Genomic DNA, 15,702 nt, shown 5'->3' with positions numbered 1-15,702 from the left:
GTTCATGGGAAAATTCTACTGGAACATTCTGTCAACAAACGGCAGCAGCAGCAGCAGCACACATCTTTTTCAACAAGAGACCTGGAGAGTGTTTGCAAATATTGGTAAGTAGATTTACTGTATCTTTGTGCATATAGGCTACACAAATGTATTGGGTATAACTTGTGTTCTTTACAAAGGTTTGCAGCTAGTTAAGGTCACAGTGAGGGTAATGTGCAAGCCCTCTAGTCATGACTTTTTGCATTTATTACAAGCTATGCACAGCTGCATACAATGGTGTGTACAATGAAGATAAAATGCACAGGTAGGCCTACATATTATCTACATGTATCTTATCTATTATGGTGTTCAATGAGGATTACATTGTGTAAAAAACTTGGAAAAGTATGAAGTAAATAAGCAACATGATTATACAGTATTCCTTGATTTTGGTTTGGCCAAGTAATTATTGGAATCATAAATTGACTAAGCCTCACATGGTGTCAGTTATTTGAATTATTATCTTTTTTTTTCTTCAGAAATGCTCAAATGACCAATTTACAAGCTCAAGCTTGTGAGCTGTAGATCAGCTATATCCACTAACACACTAAAAAGACCTGGGTTGGATAAGCTACTCAGATCCTGGGTTGTGAAGAGGTTAACTCATAAGTGGTTATTGCTAACTAGTCGTGGGTTAACCATACTCCATAATGGGTAAGCTTATGCAACTCATGGGAAGAGTTAACTAATTGACCGAGTCCTACTCGGAACCTGTGTTCCCTTAAAACCCAAGTCCTGGGTTGCGTTCCTCCGTTCCCTGTTTGAAGTTCACTTCCTTCAGCAGCAGCAGCACGGCGTGAGCACGCATCAGCAAGCAGCACAACAAACAACAACAAGCAACAAAGCAGATAATTAAAGGTTTGTGCTTACTTGCGTTGTATCTAATTTATGGTTACTAACTATCAGGTTACCAAAAGGGACCCTCGCCCATGTCCAGGCGAGCTATCTTGCCCAGCCGTCTGTTGTGCGTCTCGAGTCGGCGCTGCTCACGGTAACGGCGGCGGCGGGTGATGGCCGGCGGCCGGGCCGCCATAAAGGACCCCCGTCGGGGACCCGGGCCGCCGTTGGGGCCGTAGCTATGGGCCGTAGCGCCGGCTCACGCCGCGCCGCGGCGGCGGGTGATGGCCGGAGGCCGGGCCGCCGTGTCTCTGTCCCACCATAACTACCACTCGTCCCGAGGGTTAGCCCGCTAGCCGCGTTAGCATAGCACGCTAGCCATGTAGCTCGTTCTCTAGGTTAAGTATGCCAGTTAGCTACACGGCTAACGTTAGCTTACGTTGCTAATGCTAACCCTGCCTGTAGATGCTACCCGGTGCCTAACGCTATATTATCTTTACAGAAACATTCCCGGGATAGCTAACGCTCACCAAAGACTAACGTGAAGGTTAGATTGTATGGGTTTGGGTGTCAACCATTTACGTTAGCTGTATATGTACTAAAATGAAACATTTGAGAAATGTTTTTTTTTCACGCTAGCCACGTTAGCATAGCACGCTAGCCATGTAGCTCGTTCTCAGGGTTAATAGACCAGCAAGCTACACAGCTAACGTTAGCTTAAGTTGCAACTTGGTATAATCTATAATGCCGGTGGCTAACGCTATATTGTCGATACAGAAACAATCCCGGTATACCTAACGTTCACCAAAGACCACCGTGAAGGTTAGATTGTATCTGTTTTGGTGTCAACCATTTACATTAGCTGTATTTTGCTGGGCAAGCAGCTAGCTAGTAAACACTGTTTTGCTAGCCTGCTAGGTTCTGTGTCACTCTTCAATTGGTGAGCATAACAGTAGTTCTTAAACCTTAAACACGGTTTGTTTTATGAGCTTTAAAAGATCTCCAATGTAAACAAGTGTAATGCTTTCTTGGAATAATGCCTTTTAGTTGACTTTGTACCAGCGAATCTGTACTGTCATTTACATAAGCTGTATTTTGCTGGGCAAGCAGCTAGCTAGTAAACACGGTTTGTTTTATGAGTTTTAAAAGGTCTCCAATGTAAACAAGTGTAATGCTTTCTTGGAATAATGCCTTTTAGTTGTGTATGTATAACTAATTTTAATTCCTTTGTGTTTGTTTCAGATAGATGGACAGCTTTGTCCGTGACACATTGGTGGAGTGGCAGCTACCAGATCTGGTAGACATATTTAGAGGTACAATATGTTTTCCCATCCACATACATTGCTGTCATGAAGTTGATAACTGCTTTTTGTGATATACCATGACATTTGTATTGAGCATACGGTGTACATTCTCTGTGCTATACTATTTGATTAACTGACAACAATTGACCAGCAGATGAACCCAATTGATTAAAGCAGTGGTTCTCAAACTTTTTAGGCTGGGGACCCCACAAATAATCCTATTTGAAGTGAGGACCCCGTTAGCCTATATTTGTTCGACTCGATTCCACAGATAAATTACACAGAGAGGCCTTGTGAGCTTTTAGATCAGCTATTTTCACAATATTTGCCTCTTTCATGCTTAATATTTGACAGTTTGGGATTAAAAAGCTATTGAATTTGAAATTCAATTACTTAAATTGTCACTTTATAAATCTCTAGATACCCTGTGTACACTTATAATGGATGTTGGATTATTTATGAAAAAGTGAGAGAAAAATAATAATAAAATTGGATATTAAGCTAATCATCTGGAGACCCCACAAAATAATTTGGGGACCCCACTTGGGGTCCCGACCCCAAGTTTGAGAACCACTGGATTAAAGGGATAGTTCACCCCCCTAAATGACCTTTGTTGTATGGTTTACCTACCCTTTGATGATTTCAGGATGTTGTGATTTTTCTATAGCTGACAAAGTTAACGCTTTAGTTAACTGAAAGGTTCAGTTAACTAGTACATTTTTTTAAACTTGTGATTAAGTTTTTGAACCTTTGGTCGCCCCGTAGTTTGTGGGAAACGGGAAATGAATCGACGCAGGACTCTTTTTACAGGTGTTTCAGTCATATGGGTGTTGCCTGACTGTATACAGCAGTGTACGCATCGGTATAATCATCCAGTCAGTTTATTCATCCATTGTCAGTATCATATCCATCTAGTCAGTGTCATAATATCCGTCAATAGGAGAGTAATTGGCTACTATATTGATATGATTAATACAAAAAATGGAAAAATATCAGTTTAAGGTAGATTTAGAGCGGATAAAAAATATGCGATTAAATTAGGATTAATCGTGAGTTAACTATGGACAACCATGCGATTAATGGGATTCATATTTTTAATCGACTGACAGCAATAGCTTTTTTGTTTGTAAATTATCCTTTACAGATAAATCAAGGATACAAAAATGAAGCAGAAACAAAATGAATGGAAGTGATCAAAGCCTCTAAGTTACGGCAGTAAAAAGATATCTAAACAATCTTGTCAATTAAAAAACAAAACAAAAGTCAAAGTCATACAATAACCATACAACAAAAGTAATTTAGAGGGTGAACTATCCCTTTAATGACATCCGTGTCAGTCAGAAATAGGATGTTTGTTGTCATTAAACAGTTTTCTCAGCCCCGACCCCGACCAATCATGGCTGAGATAATGGCCATGGGTTTCATCTATAGTCCTCTAACAGTGGTTCGTAACCTTTTCAGGCTGTGACCCCCAAAGATAATTGAATTGACCTCCATTTGTTGACCTCGGATACATATTGTGAACCTGCAGGGTCACAACGCTTTACAACATTTTCACAATGTTGGGGGGTCCCGACCCACAGGTTGAGAACCACTTCTCTAACCTGTAAAGTTGAGGACCAAAAGAGGTTAACATGTCTGATCAGCTTTGCTGAGTGTAATCATTTGCAGTAGAACTAATTTCAAACATCTGTTACAGATGAATCCCCTGAGCTCTGTTTTATTTATTTTTTATTTATTTTATTTCATTGTTCTCCCTGTTCCTCTGTTGGAAAAATGATGTTTTGTTTTGTTTTCTTCTTTTGTCTTTCAGACGAGGGGATTGATCAGGACAGTTTCTCTCTGTTGGATGATGCCACCATCACCCAGCTAATCCCAAGAGCCGGTCCTAGGCTCAAGTTCTTAAAAAAATTTAGAGAGTTTGTAAGTAGTTGTTTTATTTTGGCAAGATGCCCTACACTTGCTTCAAATGCAGAAACCGAATTTCAGGGGATGTCAAGAATCTTTTAAGGCATTTACGGGGAGTACACCATGTGTACTCTGTATCTAAACATTTCCAGTGTTGTGAAAGTGGTTGTGGTCGGACATTTAGCCAGATGTATTCTTATAGAAGACACCTAGAAACCCAGCATGAAGATAGGAATATTGTTGATGACCCCCTCGAAGGCCCAGCCCCACGGCCCCCACAGGTAGATGCCCCACCTGCTGTTGAAATGCTGAATGCTGACATGGAGCCAGAACAGGGAGATCAAGTTGTTGAGGATTGGGATGAACTAGAGCCAGAGTCCATTACCAATCGAGTGGCCCTCTTTTTAGCCCAGCTTAGAGCTAAAACTTCAATGACATTCACAAACATCAACTTTGTGGTTCAGCATACCTCCAATTTAATTGGCAATATTGTCAGCCGACTGCAATCAAAGACCATGTCTGTATTCCGTCAGTTTGGTCTTGATCAACGCAATGAGGTACAAGAGCTTGGGGTGGAGTTCTCAGAATTAGCTGAGCCTTTCAAAGGAATGGAGTCTGATTATAAGCAAATGAAATATTTTTTAACAACTGGAAACTTTATTCAGCCAGTTGAGGAGATATTGTCAGGGGTTACCTATGTTCAATCAACGGCCTCTGCCACTGGCACTGTCCGTCAAGTTGGTGTCCATGATTCATTTTACCGCATACCATTGAAGAGCCTTTTGACCAAGATTCTTACTATTCCCGGGATTTTAGAGACCATGCTCGATTGGCAGCGTAGAGAGGGTGATGCAATTCAGGATGTTTTCGATGGGGACTTTTGTAAATCGCATCCCTTATTCCAGAAAGAGGTGTCAATCCCAATTTTGATCTATCAAGATGATGTCGAAATTGTCAATGTCTTAGGATCGAAAACTGGTATTCACAAGTTGGGACTTATTTATTTCATGTTGAAGAGCTTGCCCCCAGACTTGCTATCTACCCTGCAGTCACAGTTCCTTTTAGCTGTGTACAAATCCGATGATGCAGCACACCACACCATAGATGCAATACTGCGCCCAATTGTAGAAGAGATCAAGGATCTAGAGAGGGATGGCATCTTTCTTAATACCCCCAACTACCGAGGTGTTGTCAAGTTCACAGTGCTCCAAGTAGTTGGAGACAATTTGGGAGTGCATACTGTTCTTGGCTACGTTGAGTCCTTTGGTGCGAATTATGCATGTCGGTTTTGCAAAGCAAATAAAGAGCAGAGATTGTCTCAGGTACTTGAAGATCCTGGACTTTTGCGTGATCGCAAAACTTATGAGGCAGATTTACTTACAGCCGACGCCTCCCAGACAGGCTTGAAAAGGGACAGTGTTTTGAACGATTTGGCTTTTTATCATGTGTCAGACAACGTGTCTGTGGATGTGATGCATGATATACTGGAGGGGGCGGCGCCTTACGAAGTCAAAGTTGTGTTGAATTCACTAATCGAGCAAAAGCATCTCACACTAGCACAGTTGAATAACAGAATCACAAGCTTTGACTATGGATTTACTGATAAGTCTAACAAGCCTTCGGTCATAAGCAAGAATGATCTCAAAAACCTTGACGGCTCCATGCGTCAGTCAGCATCTCAAATGTGGTGCCTAATTAGGCTACTACCACTCATGATAGGTGATCTCGTTCCCTTGGAAAACAAGCATTGGGAACTTCTACTCCTCCTACTCCATTGCATGGAAATTATCTTCTCCCCGTCACTTACAGTAGCAGCAACACTGTACTTAGGCAAAATCATAGAAGAGCATCACTGCCTCTTCATGGAGCTATATCCTCATCTAAATTTACGGCCAAAGCAACACTTTATGCTCCACTACCCACGAATCATTCTAAAACTTGGACCGTTAAAGCAGTTCTGGGCAATGAGATTTGAAGCACGGCATGCATTTTTCAAACAAGTTAGCAATGTAACCTGTAACTTTAGAAATATATGTAAAACCATGGCATTTCGCCATCAGATGATGCAGTGCTACCATTTCTTATGTGGAACAATCCTGTCTCACACTACAGAAGTTGGTCCAGGGCAAAGTACACTTCTTGTCGACATTAATGACAGGATCCAAAGTGGGCTAGAAGGTATTCCCCTTTTCAGTGAAGTTTATATGCCAGCCTGGGTTAAATTTAAGGGAAATAATTACAGAGCAGGCATGAGTGTATTCCTTTCCTATGATCAGGATGGAGAGCCTCAATTTGGTCTCATAGAATCCGTTATACTACTGGAGCAAACGTCAATAAAGCTTGTTATACAGAAGTGGGAAACACAGTGGTTTGATAGGCATTTATACGCATACAGTGTCATTCCCACTCAGTTGTTGGTAGCAGTAGATTTAAGAGATCTGCTTGATCACCATCCCCTCCATGCAGCCAAGTTGTACAGAGAGGAGGATGAGAGTTTATACATTTCGTTGCGCTACAGACGTTTTTAGAATCACTCTGTCCTGGGCACGACGTTAAACTGCATCCGACAGTGGGGGCCTAGACCTATGGGACAAAATGAGGGTACCCTAACCACTGTTACCTCCAGGCGGCCTCTGGCAAAGGCCCAGTACCTGATATAGCCCCCACACCAGGGTTACGGTGTCCTGGGTATGCTGCTTAAAGTGTCCATCAATTGGAAATGATCAGTATTTTTGGGTAGGACGAACCACTTGACTTCTCAGGCGGATTGAAGGTACTACTGGGATGGTGAGATGCTGTCAACTACTGGGCTGACCTGATTACTGACTACTGCCATGGTCTTTAAATGAGTGATAAGTGGTACCGTAAGTAGTTTTTGTTTAATCACATCATTTTTGTAAGGTGAAGCCCACGTGCACTCTCTAAAAGTATGCTCCAGCACTGTCCACATATCACTTGGTTGTCTTGAAACGGGTCCTCTATTGGGGATTCCAATAGAGTACTGAAGTCCTGACGTCACTCGCTCATCCCCTGGTTCGTAAAGGTTTTTCTGTTAGAATAGGGTTGGGTCATCTTTAAATTGTCTCAAAAGCATTGAGGCCCAAAGACAATCTGCCCGGTGACATTGACAGGGAGATGACTATCGTTAATGATAGTCAGATATATTTGATATTCTGTTAAAATATGCAGCCAATTCAGAATGCGAACCAGGTAGGATGCGTCATTTACATCAGACTTCAGTGCCCTAGGGGCACGGTGGCACAGTGGTTAGCGCTTCGCTTCACAGCTAGAAGGTCCTGGGTTCGATTCCCGCAGGGGGACGCTGTGGGCGCTGGCGGCGTGTTCCTCCTCCGCGTCATCAGCGCCCACACCCTAGGTGGGGTTGGCAAATAGGGCCTTTCTGTGTGGAGTTTGCATGTTCTCCCCGTGTCTCCTAGGGTTGATACCCTCACAAAAACATGCACGTAATCCTGGTCTCAATAATGCCTCCCCCTGGCCAGCCGGGGCGCCTGATGGAGGGGAAATGAACTGGTTGGAATAACGTGTTCCTTCCACGTGCTACGTCCATCCCGGGGAAATCACCAATGTCAGGTGAAAAGAAGCAACCTGGACTCCTCATGATAGAAGGAATCACGAGGTCAGTCCGTTGTCTCCCCAGGTTGGCAGGGGGGAGAGCAGAGTCCAGGACTACTAGGCAATTGGCACTGGGTGAAAAATGGGTTACAAAAAAAAAAAAAAGTAAAAAAAAAAAGACTTCAGTGCCCTATTCTTGTCCCTCATTTATTATACTAACCTTGGTCTTCTGTATAGATTGGACCGACGCCTGCACCTGTACAACCTACAGGCTGTGATGACACGCCTCCTGCCCAAACCCCCATGGAGGTATCGCCCGCACCTGATCTCGTGACCCCACCTGGTCCTGTGATCCCGCCTGGTCCTGTGATCCCGCCTGGTCCTGATCCCCTCATGATGTATCAGACGATACACCTAATTCCTACGTTTGTAAGTTCTGCGCTAATACCCTTTTAAGTCTTATATATTTGTCTGTTCAGCCTTGCATGAAAAAAAAATGGCGCTCTACAAGCTCACCACACAAGGCGTGCATCAATTATTAGGGCTGCACAATTATCGAAAAAAGATCGACATCTAGATTCAGACACCTATTCAATCTCATTTCTAGAAAGATCGTGATCTAAATTTTTTTTTAACCTCCTGAACCTAGAGAAGGCTTTTGCTGAAATAGCAGCTCGACAAGCTTACAACACGTCGCAGTGCGACGCGTTGTAAGCTTGTCAAGCGGCTATTTTCAGCAAAAAGCTTTCCACACAATATAAGACAGAAAATAATGATTGCATTACTGTGTTTTAGTCAGCTCTTTATCATGTTCCAATACTGTATTTTGTCAGTTTAATGGCATTTGTAGTGACCGCAACACTGTATGAAGAATCGTGAGATAATTGTTGATCTCAGTTCTTAGGGAGAAAAATCGAGATTCATATTTTAGTGAGAATCGTACAGCCCTATTAATTATCAAAATAATGTTGATATTGATTTGAATTAATATCACCCATTCCTAACCAAATAATAAATCTGCAATTTTGTGTCTTGCTATTTTCTAAGAATGTCCGTCAGGTCCTTACACGGTTCACGGATGGAGCGGTGATTGTGAAGAGCCTTGACGAGACAAATCTAATCACCACGGGCCAGAGATGGAACCTTGTCCGCATCTTGGTGTCGCACCTTATCGAGAAGTTTGGAGAGAAGTAAACATTTAAATAAGCTTTATGTTTTATGTTGATTAGGGATCCTCTTAACCACTAGAACCATACATGGTCCCTCAGGGCTCATTACTAGTATATTTCTGTTATTGTGGGGAAAGCTTGTCGATCCATTTTCAGCAGAAGCTTTCCTCACAATACCAATGCTGGGGATTAATTGGTTTGGGATTAATGGTTAAATGGCAAGATTAAGTGATTTGTCTTTTAAAAATGGTTTATTTAAAAATGGTTTATTTGTTACATCAAATCAACTCACTGGAACTACTTGATATGATAAATAGTTGTTATTTCTGTTTCACAGTCCTACGGCAGAGACCAAGAAGGCCCTGGCATCTAGCTTAATTGGGGCATTTCCCAGCTTGAAAGACTCATCAAGCAGTGGCAGCGTGAGTTGTTTTTATTTCTGTCTTTTTGCTTTTCAAATTTTTCATTTTAGTGAGACCCCTAACATTAAGCCAATTATGCTGTGATGTGTCGCTGATGCTGAAAACGACAAGCTCAAAACATGCTGTCGAACTGTAGGTCTGCGGTTCTCAGTAACCGTTGAGAAGCATACAGTACATTGAGCATAAAATGGTAAAGCATGTAACAGACACAATACAGCTCACTCCTGTCATGCCCTTGGAAGCAGCGACAATATGGCCTTCTTTGGTGACAGAGAGGTACAGAAACACCCTGCTCTAATCAAAGCCACGCTGTCAAAAATATAAATGTGCCAAATCTCTATTCTATTCATCGACTACATTCTGAGTATAGAATGCTCCCTTCTGGTGTTCGCCAAGAGACATCATCTGCCAAGGCAATTAGGCATATAAGTTCTCATTTGTGCCCTTTTCCAACTTGATAGAGTGATAGTCTGTATAGTTTATATATTTTTTCAGTTTTGTATACTTCTTATATTACTTCCGATAACACAATTGTACGGCCCTGTCTGGCCTGTCTGGCCTGTATTTAATTGTGGTGTGCGCTTGAGGGGGGTGCTTCTTGTCTGGGGGGGCGGGGGGTACTGTTTCGCTGCTCTTCGTGACAGCGGCGCCGTGTGTTTGAGGGCTTGCTTGTGTGGGTGCACTCACGTGCACCTGCGCTTGAGTGAGCGCTCGCCACGGACACTGTGATTTCGGTGAGTGGTGGGGCAGTGCCTCACGTGTCCTAGGACAGGGGGTGTGCATGCGTTTCCTGAGGGCGTGCCAGGTCTTGGGTTATAGAGTAGACCACACTTGTGTCGCATGTTGACTATTTAGTATTGTAATATTTTGGGAGGCCCTGCCACCTGCCACTCTTGGCTTTGCCTTTGTAAAACTACTTCCACTTGCACTGTAACTAGAGCCTTGTCATGTTTTGACAAGTCCATGTAAGTTTTTTCCATGTTACGTCTGCTTTTAATGATTGTCTGCAAACCAAATCGCCCTTCAGGGACATATACATAAACTTGGACCTTGAACCTTGAATCTCATACATTTTGATTTCTTGTCAGGACATCTGGTACACCGCCGCACGGAAGAACCATCCAGCCACTGGGTTCCTGGAGGAAAGGCTGAGAAACCTCAGGAAGAAGCTGAGGTCAGCGGCCAGGGCGACTAGCCGACCAGCAATACCAGATGATCCTGTTCGACCAGCAGCTGCGGTCATACCAGGTCATTACTAAACAGACAAATAGAAGGCAGTTCCAACAATGTGTTTAAGCTTGTTTAAGTTGTGTAATACGTCCATGTTTAGGGAACACTATCACAGACAGAAAATCTGAGCAGAGCCTGATTGTAGTGAATGTGAGGAATCACACAATAACATTTATAGTTGTTTAGAACTATTTGAACACACAACATATTGCTGATAGGGATGATTATAAAAAAAAATCCACCTTTTAGTGACTGACAGCAATTTTTTTTTTTTTTTTTACAGAATGTACCATATCGGACGAGAGGGCTGCACAACTAAAAGAGTGGTTGAGAAGCAATTCTCAACCACTCTCACAAGTTGAGACCTACATGAAGGACACAGTGATCTACAGGGCCAGGTGGATCAAGGACAACACCAGAGAGCTGACCGTCAGTCAGATCCTGGAACACTACCCTCGCCTAACGACTGACGGCATGGTAAGAGGGAATATCGTACATGTGATGATGCATTGTTTATAATATTTTGGTAGTGTCCCACATTTAATTTGATTTCAAATGTTTTCCATTTTATAGATGGCACAGGACTTCCTTGTCTTGCATCCGGAGGCTGCATCCAAATTGTATGAGACCTGGGTCCCAGTTTATGCGGAGAAGATCCTGCAGGTGGCACGACTGGAGCGGAAGCTGGAGCTGCCGATCGAACAATTAACATCAGGTAAAATATTATTGAAATGGTTCTTTGTCAGTCGACAGTCCCTTTTGCGCAAAGAATCCACACCACTTTGACAGCCTCTCTGTGTGAGTGTGGCATGGGAGCGTGGCAGTATTACTATGTACCAGTATTTCGAATCCTATTGACTAACACTAACCGCCATCGAGAACCCACTTAGAAATACTGGGACACGGTAATATAGAGATGTAGCCGTGTGGCACACACATCACACACTTTCAGGTGCCCTAGGGTTTCCTCTTCTCTGGAAGTGTCCCCCTCAAATACCAGTGGGCCTTCTTTAGACCAGGGCTTCTCAAAGTTGATTCCAGGGACTCTGTGTTCCTTTAGTGGGGCCTAAATCTAAGTCCGAAGTTACAGACTAAATCGAAGTCTGGGGGCACGGTGGCGCAGTCAGTAGTGCTGTCGCCTCACAGCTAGAAGGTCCTGGGTTCAATTCCCGCAGGGGGAAGCTGTGGGCGCTGGTGGCATGTCTCCTCCTCCGTGTCATCAGTGCCCACACCCTAGGTGGGGTTGACAAAAGGGCCTTTCTGTGCGGAGTTTGCATGTTCTCCCCGTGTCCCCTAGGGTAGGTACCCTCACTAAAAACATGCAGTAATCCTGGTCTCTATACTGCCTCCCCCTAGCTAGCCGGGGCGCCTGATGGAGGGGAAAATGAACTGGTTGGAATAACGTGTTCCTTCCACGCGCTACGTCCAACCGGGGAATCTCTCCGCTGTCGGTCGAAAAGAAAGCAGCTTGGACTACTCAGGCATAGAAGGAAGCATGAGATCAGTCCGCTGCTTCCCCAGGCTGGCAGAGGCAGTGTAGCACCCAGGATCACATTAGATAATTGGCACCGGGTGAAAATATAGGGGTTGCAAAAATCGTGGGATAAAAATGATAGATAAAAAATAAATCGAAGTCTGTAACTGTCAGTGTTACTAATGGACCACAACAGGTCAGTGCTTTTCCATTTGTACACTCTGTCACGGTTAAGGGAAGACCTTGTAATGTAGAAGGTTTAGAACCGCTCAAACCAGTTTCTGGGCAAATAACTAAACTACAACTAACACCTGCAGAGCCGCATGGCTGCTCATAACGGCATAGGTTACATTCTTGTTGGCCATTGCATGACACAAAGCGTCACAAAATAAAGGATATGCCGCTCCACCTTGTATTGATAGCTATATGTTTTCCTGCAGATGGCGTTGGGGATCTCGCTCTGCAGCAGTTGCCATTCTTGCTCCCCCCAACTCCATTCAAAGTCGGACGGGGCCGTGGCAGTAAAATGGTTCGCCACACCGTTGCTGAGTGCATGGAGGCCTTCATCCACCATCAGCCTGTAAGTCCATCCAGCACATCTAAAGGAAATCTTTCCATTTTACTTAAGCATGTTAACATGTATGTGTTGTATATGTTTACAAGTATTGTATATGTGTGTTAATTCTATACTTGGTCCTTACCCTTGCTTTTCTTTTTTCTTTTTTATGTTTTTCAGCCTGGAACCAACATGGTGGAGTATCTTGATGAGGCCAAGAAGTCCCGACCTGAGCCCTACATACTGACGTTGGGCAACTACTCGGATCAACTGTCTCAGGTCTTTGTCATTATAGATGGACAGGCTTTGGAGCAGGAGAAACTTCTTCAAGCCATTGACATCTGCTTCAAGGCCTTTTACATCTTTGACATAGAGTACCCCAAAAAGTGTCAACATGTGTGGGAATTCCTACAGAGTACAATCTATGGAATTCCACTACCAGCGGCCAACAAAATGATTGAGTTTATGAACACTAGAATTCTGGCTTGCCAGTAGACCTTTCTTTCTCGCACACACACACACACACACACACACAGGGCTGCACGATTCTCGCTAAAATGTGAATCTCGATTCTCCTCCCTAAGAATTGAGATCTACGATTCTCTCACGATTCTTCACACAGTGTTCGGTCAGTAAAAAAAATACAGTATTGTAACGTGCTAAAGCACTTGACTAAACCATAAAGTAATGCACCAAGTTCCTTGTAACAGAGAATTGACTCTTTTTCCTCTATGCTTAACCACTTGAAACTCAAATATTTGGTCTCTCGGGGCTCAAAACGAGTATTTTCTGTCTTTTATTATTGTGGGGAAGACTTTTTGCTGAAAATAGCCGCTTGACAAGCTTACAACAAGCGGCTATTTTCAGCAAAAGTCTTCCCCACAAAAAAGGATGGGGTTCAAGTGGCCACTTGAAGATTGTGATCTAAATCTAGATCACAATCTTTCTAGTAATGAGATTGAATAGGTGTCTGAATCTACAGTAGATCTCGATCTTTTTTTTCGATAATTGTGCAGCCCTACACACACACACACACACACTCTCTTCCACAGACTTGCACACTCTATCCACATTACACTGACTTCAGGTGGCAGGGCTTTCTTCACCCCTCATGTAAAACATCTGCTGTTGCGCAGCACGTGGCCCTCAGCCTCCATCACAGACAGGAGAGACTGTAAAGACCAAGCACTCCTAAAGAGTGCCCTTATCTGTTAATCTGAACCTTAAATTGTGTTCCACAGAGGTTTCCCCACATAAACAAAGACTGCTTTGTCCCTTTCTAACGAACACACTCCTTTTTCTTTCTTTTTTTTCCCCCCTTCTTCCTTTGCTACTGTAACACAGCCTCAATGTTTTGAAAATTTTGGACAGCATCAAAAGGTCACAGTTTTGGGGATTTAGTAATTAGAAAACAAGATTTAAGATTACATTTCAGAAAATATTTTTTTGTTTGTTGGGTTGCTTGTTGGGTTGCGTTAAGTATAGCCCATTCCCATTCCTTCCAGTCATGCGCAGCCTGTTTTGTTGGTAGCACTATATTGCAATTAATAGAATATAATGTAGATCCTTATAGATTTGTCTGATTTATGTGAAATGTTTCCATGTAAAAGGTTAACGGTACACCACAAGTATCTGGAGGCCCAATGTGTGTGTATGATTTCCCAGTATTGCTAAAGAGCCCTCTGTCTCTTTCCATCGAAGAAGGACGCATCTCTGTGATGACAATCTGGCGAAACATACAGGCATGCAGGTGGTCACCTGGATGGGTTGGGTCAGCTGAGAATCCCAAGATGACTGTCTTGTTCTTTCTCTCACCTACTTTCTCTGTCCCCCTTTCCCCTGCCATTACTCTTTATGGTTCAAGTCACCCTGCACCTCTTTCCCTTTCCTCTACCCTCCCTCATCGCTCCCCTGCCTCCATTCTTTCTCTCTTGCTCAGTTCCTCTCCCCCTCCTCCGCCTCCCAGCCTCCTCCCCTCCTCTCGGTCTGTGTCCTCGTGGTGGAGTGGACCTCATATTTGTCTCATTTTCCTCATGGATCCTTCTGAGACTCTTTTTTTGGAACTCAGAATTTGTTGTTATGGCTTGAATGCTTGAATGTTTTTCTAAGCAAAATAATGTGGCTGTGCTTGTTAAAAATGATTAAATTGTCTAATGTTTTCAAAGTTTCTGATCTGCCATTTTTCTATTATAAAATTACTTTGAGTTAAGTATGGTTTGTGTTAATTGCATTATGCTTTGCTTGACCAAATCATGTATTGTGTTAAATTGTTTAACAGTAAGGTAACAAATGTATTGTGGCTGGTAATTGTTTAAATAAGTGACACCCAGAATGGTACATAATGTGACCCACATTTGGGGTGAGTATAAAATAAGGATTGAATTTAATCAGATGGACAGTTATAATTTAACCCAGGATTGGGTAGAATATATAATAAATAACATGGGTTGCATTTAACTCAGAATATAATTAATTTAACCCAGGATTGGGTAGAATATATAATAAATAACATGGGTTGCATTTAACTCAGAATATAATTAATTTAACCCAGGATTGGGTAGAATATATAATAAATAACTTGGGTTGCATTTAACTCAGAATATAATTAATTTAACCCAGGATTGGGTAGAATATATAATAAATAACTTGGGTTGCATTTAACTCAGAATATAGTTAATTTAACCCAGGATTGGGTAGAATATATAATAAATAACTTGGGTTGCATTTAACTCAGAATATAGTTAATTTAACCCAGGATTGGGTAGAATATATAATAAATAACTTGGGTTGCATTTAACTCAGAATATAGTTAATTTAACCCAGGATTGGGTAGAATATATAATAAATAACATGGGTTGCATTTAACTCAGATGTATGGTTAATTTAACCCAGAATTTAGTAGAATATTCTAACTCACCTGCTGGGTTGAATCGAACCAACCCATCTTCTAGTGTTAAGTTAACCCAGGCGTGGTACGTGCAGGAGCAACCCATGGAATGAGTTAAAAACAACCCAGAATGGGTTGATTCTAACCCAGGCCTTTTTAGTGTGTATGTTTGAATATTTTGAAGTATACAATTATTATTATTAACTATATCCCTGTAAAATTGGGTTGCAGATATTAAGCATTAGATGACATGATGTTGTCAGCCAGCAGACATCAAGGAGAGTTGGCCTGCCTTGTTAGATG

The 15,702-nt window shown here is 42.5% G+C and overlaps 2 protein-coding genes across 3 annotated transcripts in view; both read left to right on the top strand.

Annotated features, from left to right (window-relative positions):
- Positions 1 to 15,702, top strand: part of LOC308300216 (glutamate receptor ionotropic, kainate 2-like) — a gene marked incomplete at both ends in the record, with an annotated part of 144,959 nt that overhangs the window by 68,508 nt on the left and 60,749 nt on the right. The gene's annotated exons all lie outside the window — the stretch shown is intronic.
- Positions 617 to 14,670, top strand: LOC308300217 (uncharacterized protein). Its single transcript, XM_080744026.1, has 11 exons — positions 617 to 897; positions 2,119 to 2,189; positions 3,994 to 6,952; positions 7,899 to 8,090; positions 8,709 to 8,851; positions 9,168 to 9,252; positions 10,341 to 10,500; positions 10,766 to 10,959; positions 11,056 to 11,197; positions 12,397 to 12,536; positions 12,693 to 14,670. The coding sequence occupies exons 4-11, from the start codon at positions 7,965 to 7,967 to the stop codon at positions 13,005 to 13,007; spliced, it is 1,305 nt and encodes a 434-aa protein (XP_080600152.1). The 5' UTR covers positions 617 to 897; positions 2,119 to 2,189; positions 3,994 to 6,952; positions 7,899 to 7,964; the 3' UTR covers positions 13,008 to 14,670.

This window comes from Nannobrachium achirus (genome assembly GCF_963921795.1).
Source record: "Nannobrachium achirus genome assembly, chromosome: 16".
NCBI lineage: Eukaryota > Metazoa > Chordata > Actinopteri > Myctophiformes > Myctophidae > Nannobrachium > Nannobrachium achirus.
The sequence above is the reverse complement of the archived record's forward strand: the minus strand, read 5'-3'. Positions and strand labels throughout refer to the sequence as shown.

Coding starts and splice junctions, on each gene's coding strand:
- LOC308300217 (XM_080744026.1), top strand. CDS start 7,965: ATGGAGGTATCGCCCGCACCTGATCTCGTGACCCCACCTGGTCCTGTG. Junction 10,501..10,765: donor AGCAGCTGCGGTCATACCAG/GTCATTACTAAA, acceptor TTTTTTTTACAG/AATGTACCATATCGGACGAG. Junction 12,537..12,692: donor CCTTCATCCACCATCAGCCT/GTAAGTCCATCC, acceptor TATGTTTTTCAG/CCTGGAACCAACATGGTGGA.